The 27134-nt window shown below is 51.1% G+C and overlaps 2 protein-coding genes across 2 annotated transcripts in view; one reads left to right on the top strand and one right to left on the bottom strand.

Moving 5' to 3' along the window:
* LOC128275558 (tyramine beta-hydroxylase) overlaps positions 1-14474 on the top strand; it is a 20439-nt gene extending 5965 nt beyond the window's left edge. The window contains exons 2-4 of the mRNA XM_053014142.1: positions 12544-13805; positions 13872-14059; positions 14120-14474. Of these exons, the coding sequence (XP_052870102.1) occupies positions 12544-13805; positions 13872-14059; positions 14120-14474 (1805 nt within the window). The remainder of the gene's footprint in view (positions 1-12543; positions 13806-13871; positions 14060-14119) is intronic.
* Positions 14475-14778: 304 nt separating this feature from the next.
* LOC128273758 (ubiquitin carboxyl-terminal hydrolase Usp2-like) lies at positions 14779-26203 on the bottom strand. Its single transcript, XM_053011798.1, has 12 exons — positions 26085-26203; positions 24273-24841; positions 23886-24151; positions 19709-20611; positions 18241-18421; positions 18015-18161; positions 17711-17927; positions 17461-17613; positions 17206-17378; positions 16898-17050; positions 16730-16808; positions 14779-16493 (listed from the first exon to the last, which is right to left on the bottom strand). Exons 2-12 carry the CDS (start codon positions 24787-24789, stop codon positions 16424-16426), a joined length of 2859 nt encoding a protein of 952 aa, XP_052867758.1. The 5' UTR covers positions 24790-24841; positions 26085-26203; the 3' UTR covers positions 14779-16423.
* Positions 26204-27134: the final 931 nt, after the last annotated feature.

The raw sequence follows: 27134 nt of genomic DNA, 5'->3' as shown, positions 1-27134 counted from the left end.
TGTGTGTGTGTGTGTGTGTGTGTGTGTGTGTGTGTGTGTGTGTGTGTCCAACGATGCATGCGGTATACGGCTAACGATGGTTGGTGGTTAGATTGTTGATGATGATGATGATGATGATGTTGATGCTGTGTCGCATAATTTATCTTTGCCCGTGCTCTCTGACCCTCTGGGCCGTGCTCGAGGCCTCTGACTCGGCAGAGCCTTGCCGATGGGTAAGCTACTTCTGGTAATTCTTATACGGCAACCACAATCGCCAAACGGTGCTGGCCTTCAACCAAGGTCCAGCTCGCATCGCCGTCGATGCCGTTGCACCACCTCTGACTAGGTTTCTTTTATCCTTCTGGGCGGCCCAAGACTAATGTATAAGTTCATTGTTTTGACATCGCGCGAACAATTACGCATCTACCTACGGCCCCAGGAGACCCATTTTAGAATGCTCGGCAAAGCCGATTACTTTGACAGGTTTCTTCTTTCCATAGTTTATTGACGTTCAGCATGAAGAGTTCGAATGAAGCTGACACCAAGAGAAGATAATTAATTTCAAACACTCACGCCTCTACAACGCGACCGATTGTCAGCTTGTATAGCACCCTGAAACGCTTAGGTGAACTGCCAAAGTGTCGCGTCAGGATGTTTCATAAATGACGACGTGGAGGATCACACGATCGGCAGCCGCATTAGAACGTGCCTAAAACCAGTTACAGCCACTCGAGGATTCAACGCAGAGCATCGCAGGGTTTCATTAACATTCAAGCTTAGAAAGATCTTAAGAAAAAATGCACGGTAGCAACACGTGTTTTCGCGTTCACAAAGGATCGGTTTAAGTTTTGTTCAGACTTGGGTAACAACCAACGTAGCAGGGAATCCTTGCAGGTGTAACATTGGTTCGCTCGTTTTATTTGCTCGGTATGGGCCAGCGGCCAGAGCGAAAAGCGCAAAACCGCGATGAGGTCGTGTTTTTAAACACTTACCGATGTCACGCGGGTTTAGTTTTGCAGTGCAGGTTTGTATATTAGTTCTTTATTAAAACGATTTAGAGGTTTCTACGTCTGACAAGCAGGAATTGCTATCTCGTGCCAGTTCGTGCCAAACACCAATACTCTTCAGTGGGACAGCTCTGGAGTGTGTAAAGTCAGGACGAGTTGTAAAAGTAATGTAAATAAGACACCCTACTAACTTCCTGTACGGTTGAGATGAGCACTGCGATTCTTAGCCTTTCTGCAGTTTGAGGCGGCACTCCGTCGGAACTGATACCAGTTTCGATCTTGATTGTCATTGCAAGAATGTAGGATGTCTCTTCCGAATCCGCCTTTCGAAATTCCTTGGACACACATACTCCTAACGAGCTTACTCTAGTTCAAGTCATGGTCGATTATCAGTATGCCATCTACACCTGCGAAGCCAGTTTGAGTCCTTCTCGTACTTCGAATACTTGGTTGTGACACATAAACTTCCTCAACAAGATCTTCGTCGAGGAAAGCCGATTTAACATCCATTTGATGAATCATCATTCATTCTTTGGTGACCACAGCTAATAATGTACGTATAGTGTCCTGGCTCTGGCTACTCTCCAGTATGGTTCAGTACAGCCGTAACCATGACGTTTATTGAAACACTTCTTGTACCTTCCCCGGATAACGGATCATTTTGCGAAGATAAAGAAGGACCAAAGGAACGATGAAGATCTCCTATGTTGCTTCGCATTCCCCACACGGTACGCCGGCCCAAGAAAATTGCCTGCCAACTTTTTTTATCGAGCTTCTTACGGGTCTTCTTTGGAATACGGTTATAACTTCCACTTCTATCTACCTTGGCTCTTGAAGCTGGCGGACTAGGTTTGGCAGATTTGGTTCCAAAGCGAAAACCCAATCGTGCATTCTCGATACCAACACCACTTTGCATCTCATGTCTAGCGAAACGACCGAGCTATAATTTCCATCACTATCGATCTCCGGTCAACCGACCATCGATAATTACATCCTACTGTTCCGCGTGTTGCGACCACTTCCAGGTCGTCCAGCATTTCGCGTACCTTTCCGTAAATCCATAACAAAATTCAGTCAAGAAAGTTGTTAGCAAGCGAATTTGATGGTGCAAAGTCTCCACAGTCTTTGTGCCCGTAGTTTGAGTGATGGCTTTGGTCCGCAAAAACAATGGTTGATCAATTAAATTACCTTTTTCCATTTGCTCTACAATTTAAGCAGTCGTCTGCTGTATCGGTAGCTGTTAAACACTATGCTGCACCGATCCTTCGGTTTCTATGCGAAAGGCGTCAGCTCAAAGCCTGACTGTGACGCATTCACTTGTTGACTGCAAAACTTCAAGTCAGTGCTAATACAGTGGCTTCGGTCGTTCAGCGATTATTGAGAAGCTGAAAGACAAGATTGTAGACAAGAACAGTGTCGCCTTTCCAATTACGAGACGGCAATTAACTCATAAAGTCGCAAAATTAATAACCCCTCTCTCGTGTTCGATAAAAAGTTGATCGTTTTTTATGTTTTCCCCGAGAGCGTGATAAACACATTTTTTCTTTGAAGACCGTACTCACAAATGTTGACCACGGGATTGAACCCGGTTCATATTAGATTCTAATTTAGAATCCCGCCGGTTCAACTATACAGCAGGTGGGAGTCTTTTCTTTCTCGTCCTTTGACCAGAGGGCTGCTGAGGTCGATGCACTGGTAGCCTTCTCGGGGGGGAGTTGGAATAAACCGAAGGGAGCACAAACCGTTCAACATCTCGCTCGAATGTACCTCCTTAGTTCAAGCTGTGTAGAACAAAAAAGTCCTCTAATTGGATGCCCGCCGCCAGCGATGCGAATGGGGCTTCCAGTTGTTGAACTTGAAGGTTACGTACGCCGGAAAGTTTTTGCTGTCGTTATAAGGCCACAACCTCAAATTAGCTTCCTGCTGCAAAAAGGGAAAGTGGCTCCTGTTCGGTTGTGTGATGAAAGATTCCTCCAGAGCGTACAGCGTCACTGGATGCCGGTAGGCAGCGACAGGTGGGTGTCGTCTCGAGATGTGGAGCTGTCGAGACGAGACCGACGACGGCCGACTGATTGCCACCCTGCCAAAGGAGAAACATAACCGTGTTGGGTTCTTGGCCCAATGGCCCAGTTCTCTCGTGTAAGAAACCGAAGATTGGCCTACAGGAGCACTGCCACAGGGCAAAAGCGAAAAGGAAAAGTTTTTCCGCCCGAAATATGTGTGTTCCGCGTCTGTCAATGCAGTGCACAAAAGTTCCAGTCTTCAATTTATTGGGACGATCCGGGTGTTGGGCGGAGTTGTGTGGAATGGTGGAGCGGTATAACCGGAGGACCGCCCGTCTGCCCCGGAGCTAGACTGGCATCTGATTTGTATCTTAGAACGAATTTGTAACGAACCTAATGACGGTGATCTGCATATTGGTTGGTCGCCCACTCCATTCCTTGGTTGCTTCTTTGTTGCCGTTAGCTCGCGCGTTGGCTTAGGGTGGTTCGCAAATTTCTTCTCCACTTCACTGACTCACTCCAGAAGACTCATGGCTCGGACCAGGTGCACATAGTGGCACGTTTAACCCTGACGGTGGGTTGCGACGTGGTTGCCTTCACGCGGCACCGGAAGCTGGATTTGGGGATCCAATCAGCTCACCTGCGTTCTACGGAGTCGGTCCCCGCCGTGTTCCTCAAGAGAGAACGATAGAGAAAAAGAAGGAGAGAGAGAGTGATAGAAAGAAAGCTAGAAGCAGGATGCCCGAGCAGGGCAAAAAATTTATCAAGAGTCTAAGTCCCAGTCGGCCAGATAAAACTGCGACGGGTCCGATCGATACTGCATGGCCAGTATCAAGCTTCACCCAACCACGCCACCACCTACACCATCCTTGGCAGTCGGTAAAACACAACAACAAGGTAAACAAACCTGGGAGGTCCGGTACGCCCGGAAACTGAGAAACTTTGTTCATAAATTATTGGACGTCGGACGTTGCGCGTACTCTCTCTCTCTCTCTCTACTCTGTCCTTCAGGACATTCGACGTCCGACGACGATAACGAAGACGACGACGACGGCCAGACGTGGTACGACGTGGGTACGAGATTTGCTGATTGGGCACCAAACCAAACTGACCTCCCGCGGGTGGCTCGGCGTCGACGGGGTTCGAAATCCAGAGGTTCGATCGACGCTCTATTTGGGTCAAGAACGCTTTGGGCGCTCTCAGTTTTAGTGTGCCGTAGTGTAGCAGCATCCGCATCAGTCCGACCGAGTCACTTGAATAGGACCGTTTTTGGGTTATTCCCCAAAGTCAAACTGTTGTTTTTTTGTAACCGTTTTGGAGACAGATACAACTTAGTGGAGGTATCCGTTCAGGTGAGTGAATACGTACTTTCGATAGATGGTGCCCCGTTCAGTATCGCCTGCATTGGGATATGGTGACTCTTTAAGTCGTTAGAAAATCGGAACGAATCGTTGAAGTATAAACCAAACAAATAGTTACTTTCCGGTGATCACGAAATCATCTCTTTTTAAGTACCTTTCAGGCTACGGTTTTGTGGTGAGATCGAAGTTCGAAGAATGAAGTCCATGAACTGAAGTCCCCGAAAATGATTTTCGGGTCTTATTTGGGGCATCTGTCAATTCTCTTTTTGTAGGATGATCCATAGAAATGATTCTATTCTGCCTCGGTTTTATCTTCGGTTGGCACTTTATGGACTTATCTTGCCCCAATTTGTGTAGGAATTTGCCCCATAAGCGTAGGATGCATAGCTTTTCGTTAATAACCCTAAAGTCGATGATCGTCGGCTTTACGAGAACGCCGCCTCCGAGCAAGCGGTTCCTGGCCGTTGCAGCTATATCATGCATCGTAGCTTGACTTTTTAAACGTCAAACTTCATTCTGGAAATTTTAAACATTAAGTAAAAACTTTGACATTTACAAAATCAGGACCTTCAAGCCAAATCAGGACCAAATCAGGGTCTTCAACTCAAACTGAGTACGACATTTGAAAAGCTAATTTCATTTAATTTCATTTCCATCTCGGGGGTTATGTAAATGTAAGCTTGTATTTCGTATTTGAAGCTCGCAAAACACCCACACGTCGTGCAAGAGAAGCCAATGCACCAATGCACAACGAGTGACCGGTTTGGGGCGGATTTTGGTCTAGCGGCCAGTCATCGGCCCATTTTTCTCCGAAGATGAAGAAGGAGTTGCCGTAATCGGGGATGGCGTACGCTACCGTGAAATGTGTTGGCTGATTGGTTCTTCGGCGAAATTGAAGCGGAAAGCTTGGACGACATTTGGCTTTCAACAGGATGGTGTTACGTGCCATACAGTGACAGCCACAATCAATATTTTACGCCCCAATTTTTTTTTTCAGATTCAAAAAAAAATCCAAACTTTCACGAACTTTGACTTTTGAAATGCTCACAATTGAAAAATTGATTAGATTGAAAAATGCACACAAATATGCTAAAAGATTAAACCAAAAATCACTGGAGAAAAATTGAAAGTGACTCACTTACCTAACCGCCGAACGGTGTTCGAAAGCCAACCACTTTTTTCTCTAGTGGAGTATTTTCCCTCTCATAAACTGGCATAGGAACAAAAAAGTATGGTTTGGTATGTTTGATTGTTCGATGTTAGGTCCTGTCTCGCCTTGTGCTTCGAATAACACTTGAGCACTATCCGTTTAAACCAAATCAACAAAGCTCCAAAACGGAAACTCACAATCTTCTATCACTCACCCAGGAGTCATCGCTAGTGAGAAAAAAACAAAAACTTTCGGCGGGCTCGTCCGTCCCTCGAGAAGAGCCCCACGAGTGCACCCGAAATCGGTGGTAGTGTCTTCTTCAATTTCTCGATAGCAACATCCAACGATCTCCCCAACGCGTCGGTAACGCGCGGGTCCGTAACGGTTCGTAACACGGCCCACGGCGTTACGGCGGCTTCTCGCACAACTCGCCGCACAGAGCCGGCGCAGCGGCAATGGTACCACACCGGGTGGCAGGGCCCGGCAGCGTCGTTCAGTCGTTCTGCCATCGCCAAAGAGAGCGAACGGACAGAGCCAAGCCAACCCAAAGTCCCGGAGGTTGAGACACAGAGGGCCGCGCGTTTGGCGGCAAACTACTGGCCGTAACGTTCGCCAAGTCACGGGTTACAAAAGGTGCAATTTAGGTAGTGCGTGCAACAGAGCGAGCCAAGGAGGGGAAAGAGGGCGCAGTGCCCGCCGGTAGCCGGTGGTGTGGACCTGGACACCTGGAACCATGGGGAACGCCACCAACGGCTCGCGGCGTAGAGGATGGGCCGGACGGTGCTGGTTGCTGCTGTTGCCATTACTGCTACTGCTGCTTGCCTGCGGAGGTCCTGCTGCCTGCTACAGTAAGTGTGTGCTTCAAAACCCTCGACACTGCCCGGGAGGTTTTATGTTTTGGTGATTGTCCTGTGAGCCCGTGGCCTATATAAAATTAAAAAAATAATACAGCTCAGCTACAAACCGGTGCGAAACCTCAACCTATCTGCAGAGCATCCCTAATTAGAATCGGAATTGGATTGGGGGGTGTGCCTGAAACGGGAGCCGTTAGGTGCCGTCGCCACGCCGTCATCGTCGTTGTCGCACGCCGGTTCACGTGGGGTTCTTATCGTGTTTCGATCGTGCCGCAGCCGCCGAAAAGCTATATTCGAATTTTAATTACCCGCCTTCGGGGTCTCCGAGGCCGCCCCCCTAAGATCAGTTAGATTAATGAAGTCGACGGGTTGTGGAAGTGTCAGAGGCCAGAGACGTCAGGTGCGCCCATCAGCTTGGCCTACTTCGGCTTGGGAAACTGGCGCACTTTATCATCATTTGTAACCCTGCGACACTCCGGAGCAGTTCCGGTTCTCGGAAGAGTCCTGGTAACGGGCCCCCGCCAAAAGGACAAACCGTTCTGCGAAACCTAGGCTTTCGAGATCCGAGATTACCGGAGCGCCTCCTCCTTCTTCTTCAACCAACACAACGACAACACTTCACCCGAAGGCGACCGAAAAATTAATAGCAATCAAGCGAACAACAGCTTCCCGGAAGCTCACTCCGCCAGCAAAAGGGACGTAATTCCAAACCGAACCCGAGCTACGAGCAACGCTGTCCGTGTCCGTCCAGCAAGTGTCCAGCAATCATCGCCACTGTCAACGTGCGGCTTCAGTTTTTGGGGGGAGCGTCACCAACGGTAACCGTGTATCGAGGGATCGGATCGACACTCGATCCGCCCGATAGCCTCTCGAACTCGTCGAAAACAATCTCCGAGTGGAGCAAAAAAAAAACAACAGTGAGAGAGAGGGAGAGAGTATCTAGTGAAGCGCAACAGGTCAATTTCCAACTTCACCTGGGGCCCCTAGGGCAGGTCCTGGCGAACCGCAATTCCACCCGTACCCGTAGCGCTTGGTCTTGGTCCCCGTAGTCACGAGATGCCTCTTGCGGTTAGCCGCCGGGTCGTCGGGCTGGGGTTGAGCGTCCGTGTGATGAGTTTACCCGTGCGCTTCCGGTTTCCGGATATTTCCGGAGGCCCAGCCCGGAACGTCGACGTCTCTTCGGCACGAACCGACTGGGGACCATCCGTGGACCAACTGGGCCAACTTTAGATCGATTTGCGGCGGGTAATTGTGGCGAAGCGATACACAGTTCCCGCGGGAGCGTTCCCGCAAGTCCGTCAGCCCAGCGAAACCTCAACCGGGCCGCAAGAAGTCGGCCCAATCATACAGACCATAATTACATTACAGACGGAGGGCACAACAACTTTTCTAAAACGCGTGGCAATCTGTCAAATCTTCCGCAACCGGGCTGTCCGAATCGGGACCGAGTTTTGGACCGAAATAGGGGCCAAAAAGGAAACCACATAGTTCGACCTGAAGGCGAGCAACCACAAAAAGCCCTCAAGCATGTAACTAACCCTGTAGCGTGGATTAAACACTACCTCACGGGTCCCAGGTCCTGCAACGATATTTCTGGCATCTCTGTGGCTCGCGGTACCTGTATGGTACGAGAGTGTACCAGAGCACCGTCCTGCCTCCGGGGCGAAAGTTTTATCATAGAACTTTGCACCCTTGACAACCTGTTTGTAATTGCATTACTGCTACTTCGGGAAAAGTATCCGGGAAGCAACAGCACCGTGTGTGGGTCCTGGGCGCTTTGGCTAGACGAACTCGGTGCAGAACTTTCGCCCGACTTGGACAATCAAAACAACTTCACACGCTCAACTGCTGCACGAAGCTGGCTGGCTGGCTGGCGTCACGAGTCTGAGGCGCCCGTGTGCATGTGTTTGTGTCTGTGTGTGTGTGCGTATGTGGGTGAACGAAGCGCACCGCACGGCGCAAAGTTCTGGCTCTGCTGTCGCTGCCTCCGTTTGGCTGCCAAGTAATAATGCGGTTTTCGCTAAAGTGGTAAGTGCTCTTCGCGGCAAATTTGCCAACCCGTCCCCGTCTTGCTGCCTGCCAGGAGATCTGCTACGGAGATCTGCGGGGAGAGAGAGTTGTGGGACGACACACACTATAGTCGTTTGCGGCGTTCGAGGTGTGTGTGTTTGTGGGAGGAAAGTAATAATTTTAAATTATTGCCACACACGTCGACGTCACGGACTACATCACCCCGAGTATCGTAGCTCAGTGCTGGGCCCCACTGGAGTGGGTCCCGGGTGCCGCTGTCCAAATATTTAAATTGCGGCCACCGCCGAGACCGAGATCGAGGGTGCCAAACTTTGCACAGCTGAGCACCGGCTCGATAGCACCCTTAGTATGTGTGGCCCCGGGAGTCGTCCTTGGGGATGATGGTCGGCGATGGTCAACCAACTAATCATTGATTTGGTCCTTCTCCGTATTCGGGCAAGGCTTTCCCCCTCCAGCAATGAGAACAGATTCGTCGTCCCACACCGGAACCCCAAGAATGAGCGCTGCGCCATTCCACATAATCTTACCAAGTTCGTACGTGGCGGTCCGGATGACTTTCTGGCAGCCGGCACTAGCTGGCTGGCTGGTCTAGCTGCTGGAGCCCATAACGGATCGTATAGGAACCGGCTGCTTGTAGCCGAAAAGTGGAGTTCTACGCATCGTGGGTCCCCGGACACGAGGGACAAGTCAGAGGTTAGTAATTGCATCACGAAATTAGAGCGCGCCATCCCACGCCACTTTCTCTGTGTGTGTATGTGTGTGTGTGTGTGTGTGTGTTGATTAAAACACACCATTCAGCAGCCACGGCGAAGACGGCGCCACGTGGCCAGCCAGGCAGCAGAAGGTTCCCGCGACCCGTTCCAAAAGCAGTGTTGTCGCTGTCGCAAACAGGTCAATTGTCCAGTGTTCCATCGCAAAAATAGACTCAAGCTCAAACACACACATACACGCACGGACGCACACACAAAGTGCAAAGTAATCTAGCCAAAGACGAAGACGGCTCTTTCGAAGTATAGTAGCGCAGGAGCGTACTGCAGTTTATTGTCTCAGGCCGTGGATAGGCCGTGGAGGACACGGTCCCCCGGCACCCGGCAGACCTATTCATATTTCATGAACAGCGCCCCCGCTTCCCATTCTACCCGGTCCGATAGTATTCTGTAACCCTTTTACCGACTTTACCGAGCCGGTTGCTAGGTGGGCCGACAAGCCGTGAGCTTCGGAGCTTTCGGCTGCGGTGAGCCATCAAGAACATCGCCATAATGGGTTTTGAAGGAACTATGTTCCACTGTCCTAGGATCCACCTTCACTAAGGATCAGCTGTCGGGAGCCAGTCTCCTGTGCGGATGATAATGGAACGATTTTCCGATGTTTCCGATTTTTCCGAATATCTGAATACACGGCCACAACCCAACCCGTTGCGTACCAGACACTCCCAGTGGGTCATTTGTTTCACAAAGTGCATCTGAGGATCTGATCGAATGATACCATCCATACCAACCAACCAATGTAGCCCTGTTACTCTCTGATCTCTCTGGTTCTCCCTGGTATGGGCTAAGTTCAAATCGAGATTGAACGCTCAGCCTGTGGTTCCATCATCTGGCCTAGATTCGATTTTCTTCGGAACCTCTGCCTAGATGGCATTTATAATGGCAAGCTTCTTAAATCCTGAAAATCAGTTATGCCTTCCAGATATGTAGGGTAAAATCTTGACCAATGGGATGTTTTTCTTCCGGAATGGTTACTTCTCACATCAATTTATCGTAGACTTTCGAGTCAGCACGGCCGTCAATCTTCTGTGAGTGGTTAATATTAGTTGGGCACATTTGTGGGAGAAAGATGTAGAAAACTGTTTGGCTTTGTGGTTTTTTCACTCTATTTGTTGATTTTGTTTTGAGTGAGGAAGCTTGGATTCGATGCTGAAATGTTAGCTGTCTACGATATTTCGAGATATGTGTCATCTGTGATCATCAAGCGAATAAGCACAATGAATCGACCTGAATGCCTTGTGAATTCTTCACCGCACGTTTCTTAAGATAAATTTAATCATTTGAATATGAAAACTTGTGTAAAATCCTGCGCCTATAACTGAACCATAACCAAATCTACTCTAAAAGTGGCAGTGTCTGGCTAAATGAGGCAATTTAATACGATAAATTAAAACAACCTTCAACTATGGTTTAAGACGCACGAAGCTCACAAATGTGTCCAAATTGCTGTGCCGGGTGCGGGATCATAAATAAAAAGTGGGTTTCGAACGTAATAATTTCAACCAGAGTAGAGTAAACCGAAGACAGGGATCCAAAACGGCAGACTTTCCAACCGAGAACCTACATTAACTCGCTAAGCGCGGAACTCAGCAACCCACTCAACGCGCACCTCACCAAAACCTGTCGGTGGGTGAATTTTGTCCACCAACCCCCATACACTATCACCTCCCCCCCCGCCTCTCTTTCAGTCCTTGTTTGTCCTTGTCTCCTGTCTTGTTTCTTTGTGCCGGTTTTCGTGTTTTCCGCTTTCTGCCTTGTTAGTTTTAGAAGTGCTCGAACGCGCCGAGGAGTAGGTAAAGGTTGTAAAACATTGCCCTACCGCCTGCAAAGCCAAGCAAAAGGGTGGCAATAATCAAATGGCCGACAACCGTGGGGGCCCAAAACCTTGGTAATTGCACGTCGAGGGGCAGCGGACAGCGGACAGCAAAAGTTAAGCCGTGCACTCCTCGCCACTCCTTGTACTTGGCCGCGCAAAATAGTGAACGTCTATGAATATTCAAACAGCTTCCACGATGTGAGAAATGGGCTCTCCCGCGCTACGCAAACTACACCCTGCAGCACCCTGCCCGTTCTCTCGCGTTCACTGACTCGTTCTGGGCCATCATAGAACCAGCCAGTCAGCAGCGATTCTATGCTAGTCCACTTCCACCGGGTGGCGATGAACAGCACAACAATTCACGCCTTCGTCCTGATGGTGTTTGGGGCGGCTAGAGAGGAGTACGAATTTTATGCAGCGATCCTAGACGCCCACCCCCGTCCAGTTTTCTCTCTACACCCACCCCTTTCCCACTGGGGCTTTCGTTTGCCACGTCGTACAAAATATTTATTACGCATATAATGTATATATGCATATATTATTATGTTACTATTTATATATTATTATGCTACTGAAAGATACCGGATTGTTTTATGTAGCATCGGAGCGCTCGAGCACCGTGTCATAAGAAAAACATCATAAGCACCCTTAATGTATTAAGGATTCACTCCCCTGCTGCCACTCGGCACCATCCTGAACGCAGTACCTGCGAGTCGATGTCATATTTTGTCATCCCCCCCCCGCCATCGTGGGCTCGCGCTCATTTTTTCGCGCCGTTCCACTTCATCATTGGTCGGTCGTGGTCGTCGCTGGTTGTCGTCGCTGCGTACGTGAGAATCTCAAGAACGCTTCCAGAGATGGGGGCGCCTGGTGGCTGACTCTGTCGCCCCCTGGAGCCGCCTGGTGGCTTCATCAGCTCGTTCGATTTCCTTCCGGTCTCGGTGTGGAGTGTCTGCTGCAAGGGGGAAGGGTACGGTGGGGGTGTTGGGCAAGGTAGAAGATGAGTGCTTGCGGTGGGGGCGTCAAGAATGTCTTAACATGAAAATAAAATTCTTCGCCCGAGAGCCAGCCGACCCGGCTTGGCTCGGAACTGGATTCCCGCATCTGGTGTACCACGACCTCAACCACTTCCTTACAGCACACAAACACTCGGTCACGGTCCTCAACGATTTCGAGCTGGGACGAAATTAAATTCCTTCGGTTGCGATTGTCTCCCCGGGCTTACCGGATACGGGGGTCACGATCTAACCACAGGAAGCGGTGTGGTAAGTCAGTGAAGCCACTGTCAAGAGTTCCGACTCCCATGCGCCTAGGCGGCGTGCCCAGCCAACATTCCGGACTTTCGCCAACTTCATTAGCAGCAACCGGGGGTTCGCCTGAGAAACTAAGCAGGCAAGACGGCAGCCTCTCGGAGGCAGCGGGCCGGAAGGAAGAGACGGTCTTCGGTGCTGACGTCACGTATACATTCCACCACGTGTTCTAGCGTGGTAATAATTTCGACCATGGAGCCATGGACTTGCGATGTCCCCCGCGAGGACTTCTTGATGTCTTGATGTCTTGTTGGCGTATTCACAGATATATCCACCACGCAGCTCCACACGCTCCAGCTGGACCACGGTCCGCTCCGGCTGACCTGGATGATGGACTGGTACAAGCGGAAGGTGCTGTTCCACGTGAAAAACCCGTTCGGCCGCGGCAAGTACCGAACGTTCGCGATCGGATTCTCGGCCCGGGGCGACCGGACCCGTACCGACCTGTGCGTGTTCTCGTTCGCCCACGGGCTCTACCAGCAGGTGCACGACGGGTACACGTCACGCGACTTTGGCCGCCTGTACGTTGACACACTCCAGCACTGCGAGGTGATGCGCGTGGACGAGAGCTCGGTCGCGTTCCGGCGCAAGTTCGACACCTGCGACCCACAGGACGTGCCGTTCCACGGTGGCACCATGTACGTGGTGTGGCTGCGGACACCCGAACTGCTCGACTTGTCCGCCAACTGGACCCGGCTGCCGAACGTGAGCCGCGCCGATTGGGGCTCGCTGCCGGTGCAGCTGCTACGCGCGGACCAGATCCGGGTGCCGGAGAAACCGGCCGATGTGCGGCGTGTCGAGATTCGGCTGGACCGGGTAGCGGTGCCGGCAGACGAGACGACTTACTGGTGCCGGATACAGCGGCTCGAGCCGTGGCTGCTGGCTAGAAAGCACCACATAGTGCAGTTTGAACCACTCGTCCGGAGCCCGGCGCTTGTCCACCACATGGAGGTGTTCCAGTGTGCGACGGACCCGGGAACGGACATCCCCCTGTACAATGGCAACTGCCGAGACATGCCGGCCACCGGGAAGCTCTGCTCCAAGGTGATGGCCCTGTGGGCGATGGGTGCGGGCACGTTCACGTACCCTCCGGAAACCGGGCTCCCTATGGGGGGGCCCGGTTCCAACCCGTACATCCGGCTGGAGGTCCACTTCAACAACCCGGAGCTGATCGCCGGCCAGACGGATAGCTCCGGGATGCGGCTAAACGTGGTGTCGAAGCTGCGGCCGCACGATGCCGCCATCATGGAGCTCGGGCTGGAGTACACGGACAAGATGGCGATACCGCCGGAGCAGGTCGCGTTCCCGCTCAGCGGGTATTGCATCGCCGAGTGTACCAAGGTGGCGCTGCCTCCCGCCGGTATCACCGTGTTCGGCTCGCAGCTTCACACGCATCTGCGGGGAGTCCGCGTTCTCACGCGCCACTTTCGCGGGCCGCTCGAGCTGCCCAACCTCAACCGGGACGACTTCTTCACGCACCACTACCAGGACATCCGCCAGCTACGCTACAAACCGCGCGTTCTCCCAGTAAGTCACCACGAAGCACGCGCGCCTCGCTCTCTCTCTAACGAGCGACTTTGGGTTTCCTTGTAGGGTGATGCGCTGGTGACGACCTGTTACTACGATACACGCGGCTACGACACGGCGACACTCGGTGGCTTCTCGATCAGTGATGAGATGTGCGTCAACTACATCCACTACTACCCGGCGACGCAGCTCGAGCTGTGCAAGAGCGCCATCTCGGAAAAGTCGCTTCGCAACTACTTCGCCTACATGCTCGAGTAAGCGAGCCGGATACGGTTGGCTCATTCACATTGGCTGAACTGTCGTGTCTTTCGCAGGGTTGAAAAGCAGACACAGATCGTACCGGATGGGGCACGGTCGGAGAACTATCGCAGCATCCGCTGGACGCGTGGCCGTGTCAACGAGCTGCTAGACGTGTACGTGTCCGAACCGCTCAGTATGCAGTGCAACCGCTCGGACGGTGGTCGCTTCGAGGGCTTCGAGTGGGAGGACGCACCGATTACACCGTTCCGGCGGCCGGTTCGACTACAGCCAGCACCGACGATGGGGAAGTACGCGAAGGACGGGTGCACCGGATCGCCGCCTGCCCTGCGCTGGTTCAAGCCGCTGGCCGAAGGCCACTGTGACCGGTTCGGTGAGTGTATCTACTCCGAGACCAAGCAGAAGGAGTAAGCGTCCCTCGGCGGGCCGCATGCGAGTAGTCTCAGTGTTTTACGTTTGCGCTAAATAAACCAACCTTACTTAATGTATCGCCGTTCGATGTGATGCACACACTCCGTGGCTTGTTGTTGTTGTTGTGTTTTTGCTTTGCGTGGTTGAGGGGGGGGGCAGGGGGGAATCCCCGCGGCAGAAAGAATGAAACGCGGTGCTGGTCCGTACATCGATCACATATTTGTTTTATTCATTCGAAACGAAACGAAAACGCAACAATTGTTAAAGAAAGAGCTAACACATGTTCAATAAATACAACCGTGCCGTGTCTGCTTAGCTATTGCTACGATTCTGGAACGGGCCCGAAGGAACGGGTCTACCTTCCCCCTGGTTGGCTTATTTGGTGTGTGTGGCTTGTGGGAAGAACAAAAACAAACACCCTAACAATGGTTGCTAACTGTCCCAACAAATTGTGTAGCAGGTACAGCCGTACATTCTCCTGTTTAGTAGAGAATTTTTCACTAGACATACTTTTGGCCCGGCCCGTTCTTCTAAGATTTCAAAAGAAAATAGTTTTGGTGTCTCTTTGCCCTTTGTTGCATTCTGTAACCGTTCGGGGTTTTTACTGGGCGGGTTGGTTGTTTCCGCGCCAAACGGTGACGTTGACGGTAGTGATTAAGGTCGCCCTGCGCCCAAACCTTACGAAACCACGTTATCATCTGTTCCCGACTCCTCTAAACTCAACCATGTGTCCACTTCCGCTCAAGGTGTGTCTTGGATAATCGGATATTGTTACCGTTCCGTATGACTTGCATGTGTTTAGAAGGAGGAGGCGCCGGTACCTACCCCATTACAGCCACAAAAAGACATATTTTTGGCATAATCGTGTCGTGTATCATGGTTCCATATCAGCGTTAAGTAAATCTTGGCTTAATTTAAAATAATATTAATGAAAGTAAATAGCTAACAACAAACCCCCTGGGCCACATTTCCCATCCCATGCGATCGTGATGTTACTACCTTGGCCATGCCAGGTGTGTCATTGATTTGTCTGTTTCAGCAACGGATCTCTGGTCCGTTTCATTAAGATGCTTCCAGCGCGAGTGTCTATTTTAACGTTCAGCTAACCAACTCAGCTCGACGGCCTAGCTAATTCTAAACTTTACACTGTCCACGCCTGCACGCCTGTTGTCGGCTGTACCAAAGACCGTAACGTGGTGTGTTGAACATTGCGTTAGTACATCGGATCGCGTCCGGCTACATCGTACGTTGGATGGCCCTCACTCTTTCATAAGACTGAATAAATTAATAAACAATTAAATAAATAAATAAATAAATAAATAATTTAACAAACCCTGTTCTCGTATCTCGTTCCGCGGTTTTGTTTTCGTTTTCTGTTATTTATAATCTATGCCCTATCTCTCCTAACCGTCTCGTTTCTCAAGAAGAATATTTAAAATAGTTTTCACTCTCTGTGTGTTTTCGTTGTTCATTTTCTATCTCATTCGTTAACTCCCATTCATCTTTGCTCTCGGTCGGTTAGATTATAATTTGTTGAATGAATCTATTCTACGTCCTTAGTTTTCAATTCCTGATACTGCCAAATATTTAAGGAAGAGACAGATTCGTTTGTCATGTATCTGACGCCTAGCGAATATTTTAGTTGGTGAAAATAATAGGGTAAATGTAAGTTTAGCCCTTATTATGCTTTCCAGCGCTCTACGAGTACTAGAGCTTTTCTAGAGTATTCGTTCACTTTTCATTCCTGTTCTTTATAAGTCTCTTACTCCTGTATGACTCTAAACGTATTTATAGTATTTGGTTAGTTTGTTTCATTCACACAGATACGAACGCCTGCCGGAAGTCCTGTCTGGATTTCGGCCAGGTAGCTCTCGTTTTGCCATAGGGGAAGAATTCCTTCAGAAATCATCACGTTTTTTAACAATTTGCACAGTATCCAAACAAGTATTCTAGGCACGCTCGTAAAACAAGACATAGGCACTGGACGTCACCAAACTACGTTCCGTTGTTTCGCTGACACTAAAATCAGAAAAAAAAACTTGTGAAACTTTCCCATGACTTTGATGTCCAGTTTTATCAGTGCTCGAATCATCAATTCCATCTAGAAAAGTTAAGGGTTTGAGGAAACACTTGAATACATCACGTTTGCAAACGTGCAATTTAAATATGTGCTTTAGAAGATGGAATTCACGGTTCTTATAACCAGATAAAAACAGAATATCACGGTAGCACAGTTAGAGTGCCGACGGACGTACAAGTTGTCATTGAACTCATTCCATTCCTTAGTGATGGGGTGTTTACAGACGGCAATGTAATGTCCGCCAGCAGTGGATCCTGCGATTGGTTGAGAAAACAAATTAATTCCTTTACAATAAAATCTCAAGGTGGCGCACGTCACTTGATAAGCTTCTAGCTTTTCTTACCCATGTGGTTGGAAATTCCGTATAGCGAATAGGTCACTGGTCCCGAATGATCCTCGGACGCATATGGCTGCAAGTTAAGCTCCCGTTCGCCGGTAGGAAACTCTATAACGTTGGTTAGCTTGCTCCACCTGGTTTCGGAGAAACGCTTCAAATCTTTACAAGAGAATGTGGCAATGCTTTAGAGTTAAGGTAAATTATGTACGAATGAAAATCACACTGAAAACTATCGTAAATCAATTCCTCTCCGTTTGGCATGTCATGAAACCCCCTCAGTTTGGTTTGAAAATCGTTCTAGAGAAAAAGGATACGTATAACCAAATATTTTGGAAACCGCTCTATTGTCAGGCTTTTGGTGCACTTTCGTCGCATGTTACACTTGGAGCAGGTCGGTTGATCGATCCCGTCGAGCACCTCCTCCTTGATGAACATTTCCAGGCAATTCTCCAGCTTGAACCGTGAATTGGACGTCGGTAGCGGTAGGCTGAAAAAAAAAACCATTCAGACATTACTTTGGTGCGATCGGTAGAGTGCGCTAGTGGCTAGTCCGTTGGTCTCGCGCTTACCTCAGATCCCAGAAGGGATCGAACATTGTGCTTTCGGTGCTGCAGTACGTACATTTGAGCGTGCTACGTAGCTGCCCGACAAACAGGTCTTTAATAACGGAGTTTTCCGCCTTCGAGTACCATTCCCATAGCATATCCGCCTTGAAACGATTGCTAAATAGAACGTAGGGTAGGCAATAGAATAATGTGAGCCACCTAATGGAGCCGTGAAGGGCTGAGTGAGATCCGTAGCGATCGACTCGGTGCGTACCTCATGTCGTCATCGAGTTCACCAAGCGGATCGCGCTTCACGGCTGCATTCAACGCGCCGTGCAGGGAGTCCAGGAAGAAGCGTAAAAACTCCTGCGCGTCCTGCTGGGCAGAACCAGAGTACATTCGGTGTTTGCTGGAGAAGGCGTACTTTAGTTCCGACGGGTTCACACTACGCTGCGAGCCACTCCACATGTCTTTAATTAGCTTGGTATACTCTGGAAAATACAGTTCGCACGAACCAGATTATCGAAACCCGATTGCTGCGAAAGTCATCCGCCCGATCCGTCAACGCATCCACTTACCGGCTAGAATCCGATGATCTTTGTTAGTGCCACGCTCGTTCGATGACTGGCTGCGCAGGAACGCCGTCAGCTCACGGGTGTGACTCAGGCACTGGATCATGGAGTTCATGAAGCACGTGTTGCCAATATTCCACAAACCACACAAACCTGCGTAGGAGAAAGATTGTGGTAAGCGTTTAGATGAATCCCAACCAATTTGCGCCTGGAAATGTCCGGCCTTCGTTACCTTCCTTCCGCCCGCGCACGGAATCGGTAGTATCGTAGCCAGTGTCGTAGTTGGACTTTTGCAACGCCGTCGACCCACTCGTGGACGACGAAGGCACGCGGTAGGCGGCATCGTAGTCCTTGCTGCTTCGATAACTGTTCGATGCCGACGTGAGCCCTTTCGAGCTACTACCCGTCCGGAGCTGTGTGGGGGGTAAATGCGATAATTGAAGTAAGCGTAGGCGATAAAGAATTAACGCAGCAAGCAGTCGTAAGAACTTCAACATCTAACTATCTAGAAGTTTACTGTGACACCGAATGTAACTGATACTGTTGATCCAATCATTCGCTAACATGTTCAACCGTTCCAAGGCATCTAATTGAGCGCGGTGAATACGATGTTGTGAACACATTCAGTTCGAGTATGATCTTCATTATTGCACCTTCGCTGCCTAGTTATCATAGCAAACCTCTACTGGAAAGCTTTCAAATCTAATTGCTTAAAGAGACGAATTTATGGCCTTCCTGTGTCTATCCATCTGTCATGCATTCTTACTATATTTAGTCATTTATTCGGTCACTTTTTTCATTCATTCGCCATCGTGGTCTGGTCTGGGGCTGGGAAAAGTATCCTAACAAAACTGATGCAAAAGGTGTGTGCATGTGTATGTGTGTGTATGTGTGCGTCTAGTGCAATTTACTAGGAAAGGTTCGCTACACGGCAGGGACTCGGAACTTCACCTAGCACGCACGAGCACAGAGCTGTTGGTTCGTCTCCTATGCGAACCATTTCCCGAACCATGGTGGCGTAAGTGCTGAAACTTTTGGCGGATTTAGTAACAATTTGCTGCTTGTCGCTCCCATGGAACCATAACTGGCTTGATTTTAGGAAAGCGATGCGTTAGTAGCGTACAATCCAAAACGACAAAAAAGAGAAACATCCAATTGCCAGCGGCCAAGGGAAATAGTCAGAGAAGGCAGTGAAGTAACATGTAGGTTACACAGCGCAACAGTCAACGAAAGCGGTGTTCGCTCTACAACAGAAGGCGACGAGAAACGAGAAGGGAGGCAACAGCAAAAATAACCCGGTTAGCTCGGAACAACACGAAGAACACGGTTTGGGTTTTAGTTTAATCATTTTGACAGCCGACAGCTGATTGAAAGCGCGCATTCTCTCTATCTGCGGTTGGGCCGCTCGAAACCAGCAGCCAACAACAACTCCGCGGTACGTGCGTACTCTCAGTGCGGAATCCATATTCTTTTAGGCTCACAGCAGGCCGTGAAAGGTAGTCGAAAGGGAAAAAACCCAAGTTGATCCTTCGCTGGTAGTTCGGCGAGGTTTACGGGATCCGCATTTTATGACCATGACCAAGAAACAAAACATAAAAAGGATTTGACGGAAGGAGAAGATCAAGATCGAGAGAGAGATGGAAAGAGAGAAACTAAGAGTGACAAATCAAAAAGTATCGGCGGCTCGGGGATTTACTTACATAGCTTACTCTATCGTCATCGTTTGCTTTCGGTTTCTCTTCAACGGAGTCGTCGTGTCCATTAAGCGTGCTGCTGTTGGCACTATTGGTACTCCCTACCGTCGCCGTGGCGCTGCTCGTAGTTGTAGTGGTGGTGGTGGTGGTGGCTGTGGTGGGGGTGGGCTTGGTGACAGTGCCGCTAATGCTGTTGTTGCTGCTGCTGCTGCTGCTGCCGCCGCTACGGTCGCTACTACTCTTGCTAAGTCCGTTTGCATTATCGTAGCTGCTGTTGTTGCTGCTGTTATTGTTGTTGATATTATTATTATTATTATTGTTATTGTTGTTGTTTCCATTTTTGCTGCAGGTTGGGCCACCGGCCACCACCGGCACGTGGATTTGGTGGTTGGTCACTTGAATGTTATTGTTCGCCTGATTGCTGCTCTCGTCGTTGTCCTTAGGATGCTTGAAGTTAAGACTAGTGCTACTGCTGCTACTGCTGTTGCCACCAACACCGCCATTTCTACTGCTACTGTCATCGCCGCCGCGGTGCACCAGACCGATGCCCTTGGGTTTGATGCGGATAGTGGCCGTGACGTGGAAGTCGCCGTCTGCACCTGTCCTACTGCTGCTGCTGATGCTGCTGCTGTTGCTCTCTCCCCGCAGATCATCGGTCGTAGCGGAAACCGTCGCTAGGGTGGACGGTTTCGAGGAGCCCACCACCACCACCGACGCCACCCCACCATAGCTAGCGCCACTCGTGACCCCACCACCATTGGGGACACTGCTCGAGTTCGGCGCGGTTGTTCCGACTGCTGCTGCTGCAGCTGCTGCTAGGCCTGCTGTCGATGTGGCCGCCGGCGCCACTGCTGCCGCTGCCGCTGCCGCCGAGCGAGATGATGCCGATGGGCGCAGCTTGATCGTCGCCTGCGTAAACGATTCCTCCATGTTCACGGTAATGTTAAGGGATTTCATCGTGCGCATGTTGGCAGTGGTGTTTTGTTTGAGATTTATATTATGACCGTAGTGGTGGTGGTGGTGGGAATGGGGGTGTTGTTTGTTGTTGTTGTTGTTCGGTATGGTGGTGTTCGTTGACGAGTAATTGTTGGTTTTTGTGTTGTTGGAGTTGAGCGTGTGGTGGTTGTGATTTACGTTTAGCCGAAAGTTGTTGTGAGCCAGTGGTGGTGGTGCCGGCGGGTTGTTGGAGGATGCACAGGTGAAGGAGGACAAGGAGGAAGGTACCGAGCAGGTGCCAATGGTGGTGGTGATGATGGTAGGGGGGTATTGTTCAGCAGCAGATATTGAGGAGTTGGTCGCCGGGAGCCGGGAGATGGAAGCCGGGAAAGAGAAGGAACAATCGACAAAATTACTAGCGCAGGTAGTAGAACTGCTGCCGCAGCTTGGAGCACGTGCCGGGGATGCCGGTGCCCGGTGGACACCGGGCGGTATTACTACGGAACTCGACGATCGGGACGGTGGTGTCGTACGGACCGGTATGGACAGTGTGTAGGGTAGCAGTAGTGGGGAAGTGCTGGGGCTGGTGTTGCAAGTGTTGCTACCGAGCAACCGCAAAGGCGATGTATGGATGGCGGTGCCACCGCGAACGGTTTCCTGTACCGTCGGCGTGGATATGGTTTTCGTGGCGATCGTTGTTCTCGTGGTTGCTGTTTGTCTAATCGTGTTGGTGGTGTTGGTGGCGGTGGTGGTGGTGGTGTTGAATGTGATGTTGCTGACCGATGAAGATGATGGTACTAAATGAAACTGGTCCTTTGCGTCACGGACTCTACCAGTAGCACTAGTAATGGTTTGTGTTGCTGCAACCGGTCCCAAAGTGACTGGTAAAGCGAAGTTGGTGTTGGTGGTGGTGGTAGCAATATTGTTGATAATCGTTGTTGACGCAAACGGACGATTCACAGATGGTGACGATGAGGACGACAGTAGTGGTGGTGCCGATGATTTGAAAAGAGAATTATCAGTAGAGGATTTTTGAGTAGCTGTTTCGGTGTTGAAAGCGGTACGTGTCGCACAACAACTAGTGGACTGCAGTCGCTGACTATCGGAATGCTCAATGCTATTACGGATGGCGTTGGCGGTTGGGTTGGGGATGGTGGTTGTGGTGTTGTTGGTGGTGGTGGGGGTGGTGTTGCTGTTACTGCTTCTGCTGCTGACCGACGCCTTATCATAGGTTATCACTCCGGCGGCGTGGCAACTCTGGTAACCGGGTCGGACTACGGGTTTTGAGTGCAACCAGCTCTGCATTTGCTGCACGTGCTGCTGCTGCTGCTGGCCCATCGCTTTCGTGGGCCGCAGGATACTACACCCCGTACGGTTTAGTGTCTCGTGGCCTGTGCCCACCGTGAAGTGCCGCTGATGACTAAAATAATGGTGCTGATGATGGTGGTGATGATGGATGAGATGGTGTTGATGATGGGAACTGGAAAAATCGGACGCAGTTTGTAGCCGATGGGCAGCGGTCTGTCCGGGAGCGTCAACAACAGTCGGAAATGGTTTTCCTGCGCTGGTTCCCACAATGCCGACGGCCGGCAGTTTATGCTTCGAGCAACCGTTCACCGACAGCGGTGGCGCCTGGTCAGCTGGCTTCGACTGGGTGACGACACCGGAACTGGTGCGGTTCGCTGCTAACTCCGTAGCGCTCTTGCTCAGCTCGCGCCGCACCAGCTCACACTCGTTTTTGAGAAAGTTTTTGTGATGGTAGCTCGCGAAATCGTACAATGGTTGTATGCGACCGCGGGCACCACTACTAGCGCCGCCCGGCGCCGCCTTCAGCAGCATCGTCGGCGTTAGTGATGCGGTTGTTGCCGGAAACGGCGTTAGAGGTGAACCGCACGACACGGTCGAGGCGACGGAAGTCGCGTGTGCGGCCATCTGCAGTGTAAACCGGTGCTATCCTAATCTTTGGGGTGTAAATCGCTGGTCCAACTTCGCTACTTCGACAAACACGATTTACTCCCTTTCCCCATTCGCTAAGATAGCGGTTAGTTCGAGCTGGTAGCAGTTGACAGTAGTAAAGTAGTGATAGTACGAGCGAACGATAGTACAATAGCAGAGCAGTAGCAGTGCTGGCAGCCAAGTTGCCGATAGATGCCTGGATAGATAGTAACAAGTAGTTGGTAGTGCCAAAGGCGCAGGACATTCGCCCTTACCGCCAGGTGCGTGCGGTACGTTGCGGAATCATTCTGCGCTCCAAGCAAACAATGTTAGTGTCGCCGCTCGTAGAAGTGCCGACCCTTCCACACGCACTGTCCGGAGAGCTCAACACTATAAAGTATCGACCAATTTGATCGCACTTGGGGTACGTTGATGATGATGAGCAATGAAAGTGGGGGTGCATCAACAACAAACGAGGACGAGCGAAATGGATGCAGTAGGTGTGGTAGTGTGGTAGTCGTGAAACAGTGGTAGTCCACGGGTGGCTCCGGGAACAATAGTCGAGGTGCGCGGTAACACGCGTAGCGCTGCGTAGGTGTTTGCGTAACTAGTCACTAGGCGAATGCAAGTAACAAACAACAACAGTAGTTCAACCGAGAGTAGTGCGGCTGCCGAGAGTTAGTGTACACAAACAAGGAAACCGTCGAGCTGCTAGCCTCCATCCCAAAGGACGACGGGCGCGGCTGTGTGAGTGTGTGTGTCTTTCGCTACGCTTTGTTAGTATCGCTCATTGTTCCATCTCAATCTCCAACGTGGTTGCTTGTTGCTTTCCTACGCGACGACGTTGCCAGGAAGAGCTCTTGGCGAGATAGAAATATTATTTTTACGGCATCAGAGCTACTCTGCTGAGTGCTGACTAAGATTGAAGGATGCCCTGGGGGTGGGGGTGGGACTTGCAGCCATTGTTATCAACCCGCGGTGCCAACTAAGCCGTCGGCTGTTAGTTAGCTACGGTGGTGGCAAAGCAGACGGATCCAACATTCGGAGCAATGAGAAGAATTTGGTTGGCGATGCTAGTTGCAGTAGTAGTAATAGCAGGTAGTAATAATAGAAGAGGTGTTGGTTGTGGTGGTGTTCTTGGTGGTCTTGGTGGTGGTGGTGATGGTGATGATGGTGACGCTAGTGTGCAGCCGTTAGTCGTGTTGCCACCGTTGTTGGTACCAGTATGGGCGGCTTTAGAGAATAGCAACGATGAGGCAGGCGTACATCGGTATTATTCTATTACTATGCCTAGTCGTGTAGTGCTGTTTACCTTGCCACCGCTGCTGCTGCTGTTGCTGTTGCTGTTGCTGTTGGTGATCTTGGTGCCGTCCAGCGAAGGAACGATTGGTGACGAGCCTCGTATCGTGGCGAGGCTGCTGACGGATTGTGGGGCTCCACCACTCGTGGCACGGGACACGATACTCGGAGCAGGCTTAAACGTGGAAAGGCTGTAGCGCTGATACAGCTCGGCCCCGCACAGTGCGGTATTGCGCAGATTCGAGACGTAGCTATTGCTGCTGCTACTGGTAACACCACCTGGCACGTGGGGGAGGAAAAGAAGTAATGACACTGTGAGCGTGGCCCCAATCGAGGGTATCAAGGATTCGGGGTCTAGGATGGCCCCCGGTAGACCCCCCCAGCTGCCCGCTTTCCGTACGTGTGTATGAGTAGTCTCGACTGTACGACGAGCTGCCAAGTGTGCCGTAGCCTGAGCCGTAGGTCGACGAATAGCGGTTCGCGGTCCTGGTGCTGCTGCTGGTCGCCGATGCGGTGGACGCACTACTAGTGGGGGTGGTAGTGATCGCGGCACTATTATTGTAGGTTGCGTTGGTCCCACTGCTGCTGTTGCTGCTGCTGTTGGCTGTGCTGGTGGCAGTAGCACTTACGCCGTTAGTCACTGCTCCTTGCTTGTGGCTACTGCTTTCGCCGGCACGGTACGTATCACGATTCTCTCGGGTGTAGTAGCTAGAGGACGAGGCGACCGGCGACAGCGGTAGCTCATAGCGGTACGAGCTCTTTCGATACAGGCCACCGCTGCTGCTGCTGCTGCTGGTGCTGTTGATACTGCTCGACAGCGACGGGTAATACTTTCGGTCGGAGTAGCTTGACTTTGGGTACCGGCTCGTTGAGATGTAACTACTGCCACTAGACGAGTACGCTGATATCACTGGCATATTAGATCCCGGTCGAGCAACGCAAGGTGGCTTCGTTAGGGGGTGCGCGAACCTGAAACAGGCGAGGGGGGAAAACGATTAGAATAAGCCAAATTAATAAGCAACAATTCATCATATACGCTCCCGTTGTTGGGGTGAGGGATGCAATGCATGGGTTAGTGGTTCGTTATCGTGTCATTGGCAGCTGTATCTCCTCAGCTGTATCACACACACACACACACACAGAGCGACGAGCTTCTGCGACAATCAACACAGCGGCGAGGCGGCAAGGACGATGACACTGTGTACCGTAAAGTATTGCAGAAACGGCTTGACGGCGGCTGTTGCCGTGAGGCAGCTCTTCATCGTGTAGAGCTGAGCTTGGCACAACGTTTTCATTTTACTTCTACCACCGGCAATGGCAAATTCATTATGTGGGCCAATTTTAAAAATAGTCAAACAAGAAGCAGCTACTCGTTCCGAGACACAGAGAGAGAGAGAGAGAGAAAGAGTAAGAGAAGGAAAGAAATGTTGCCGTTCCTAGTCACTCTTGAACCGCGGAATAGGTGAACGAATTGGCAACACTTGGTGGACGACAGATCAACGCACCCACCACCCCCAATGAACCTAGTGCTGCTGCTCACTCGGTCTAACTGGACTGGTAATGGTATGTGTCGCCATGCCAGAACTTCTCACCATGGTGACGCACGCACCATGAGCTCAGATGAGTCATCCGGGGTTTTGGCAGGTGGTTCCCTCTAGTTTGTCGGTCCCTACGATTGTGGGCCCCTTTTTTTGTGGGTCAGAAATCCGAAACTTCTTCAGAAAACCCCGCTTCACTTGCTCGATCCGGCTCGCCGTGATTCACAAGGTTCGTGTCCCCAAAACATTACGGCGTGTTCTGTGGCGGACCGGTCCAGGGTCACCGCCGCCAGAGCACCGCTCGTGCATTGTAGCAAAGAAGCGCTGTACATGCTGCGGTCCGTGAGCCGTCCTTGCTGCCATAGACACTACCAGGGCAAGTGTAGCAGGCTGTCCGTTTCGTGGTGTGTGTGTGTGCTGGCGACGCTGATATGCACGCACACAAACACACGCGCCACATTGATCTGTTCCTTCATTCCGCAGCGGCGTGTGGCGACGCGTCATCAACATCATCCCACCAGGGTTCTGACCCCGTTTGTTAGCGTTAACGGGAAGAGCGTTCTATCGCGCTGTTCCGGCTAGTGCACCAGGAGAAAAACAAGCTAAGCTTGCGGCCGACAGAAAGGATTTTTGAAAGCAAAACACCTAAACACTAAAGCAGCAGGTATACACACACGCGCGGGCGCCGGTACTGCACGAGGCTAGTGATGTAATGCGCTCGGTAGCGCAAGGATTGGGTGTCCTAGGGCCCTTCCAGTGGGAAGGAGTGGGCGCAGGAGTGTTTCCGGTTTCCAGGCACAGTACAACTGCTGCTGAAGCACTCACGCCGTACACGGCATTCCTACGATTCCACAAAAACACACACACACACACGCAAAAAAGCACACTGCCGGGTGCCAGGAGCGTGGAGCAGCCCTTCCGGCGAGCGTTCAACAACAACTGCGGATCGTGAGCGAGCAGCAACAATACACGGCGCAACAGCAGCAACCGTGCGACAGGGCAGTAGCCGGGAAAATCAGTCGCTTTCAGGGCCACGACGACGACGACGACGACGACGACAACGGCGACAGTGTGCATCGGATCGAGAGCGCGCGGAGAGCGCGCGATTAACGCACGAGACCAACGCGTGCGTGCGGCCGGGGAGAGCAACTGTGCGAAGAAAACTGTGGAAAATAGAAACAAAAGTTTAGAGAGAGAGTGAAAGTATCACGCCGTGTCACGCTCGAGACACTCGCGAGCCGCACCGTTTGTCGCAGCTAATGGTCGCGTTTCGTTTTTGTTTCGGAAGCGGAATGTTGTTGTCCAAACTGCAGTTTTCTGTACAAACAGTGCGCGCGCGGAACCGGAAGTTCCGGCAGGAAGGGTTCCGCACGAGGTTACAAATCGGTGCCGGGATCCCAAAAGCCGGAACGCAAACAGGAAGCAGACTCGAGCGTACCACTTGTTTACACAGCTGACCCATGCAACCTTCACGGTTGCGGTTATACGACGGTTTTGACGGTGGAGGGCATCGGCCATCGGCCATCGGCCACAGCGAAATGGTAACGAAAGAGAAAGAGTCCGAGAGAGCCCCCGTGGGGGCGTTACACGAGTGGGCAAAGGGTAGCATTCGCAGAACACGTGTCGTGTGACATTGGCGCGTGGAGTTCGAGCGCGCACCCGTTCACGGTCATCGCTAATATCGGTAGCAGCAGCAGCAGCGGCGGCAGAGCATGTAACGGACC

This window comes from Anopheles cruzii, chromosome X, assembly GCF_943734635.1.
Source record: "Anopheles cruzii chromosome X, idAnoCruzAS_RS32_06, whole genome shotgun sequence".
Classification (NCBI taxonomy): domain Eukaryota; kingdom Metazoa; phylum Arthropoda; class Insecta; order Diptera; family Culicidae; genus Anopheles; species Anopheles cruzii.
The sequence above is the reverse complement of the archived record's forward strand: the minus strand, read 5'-3'. Positions and strand labels throughout refer to the sequence as shown.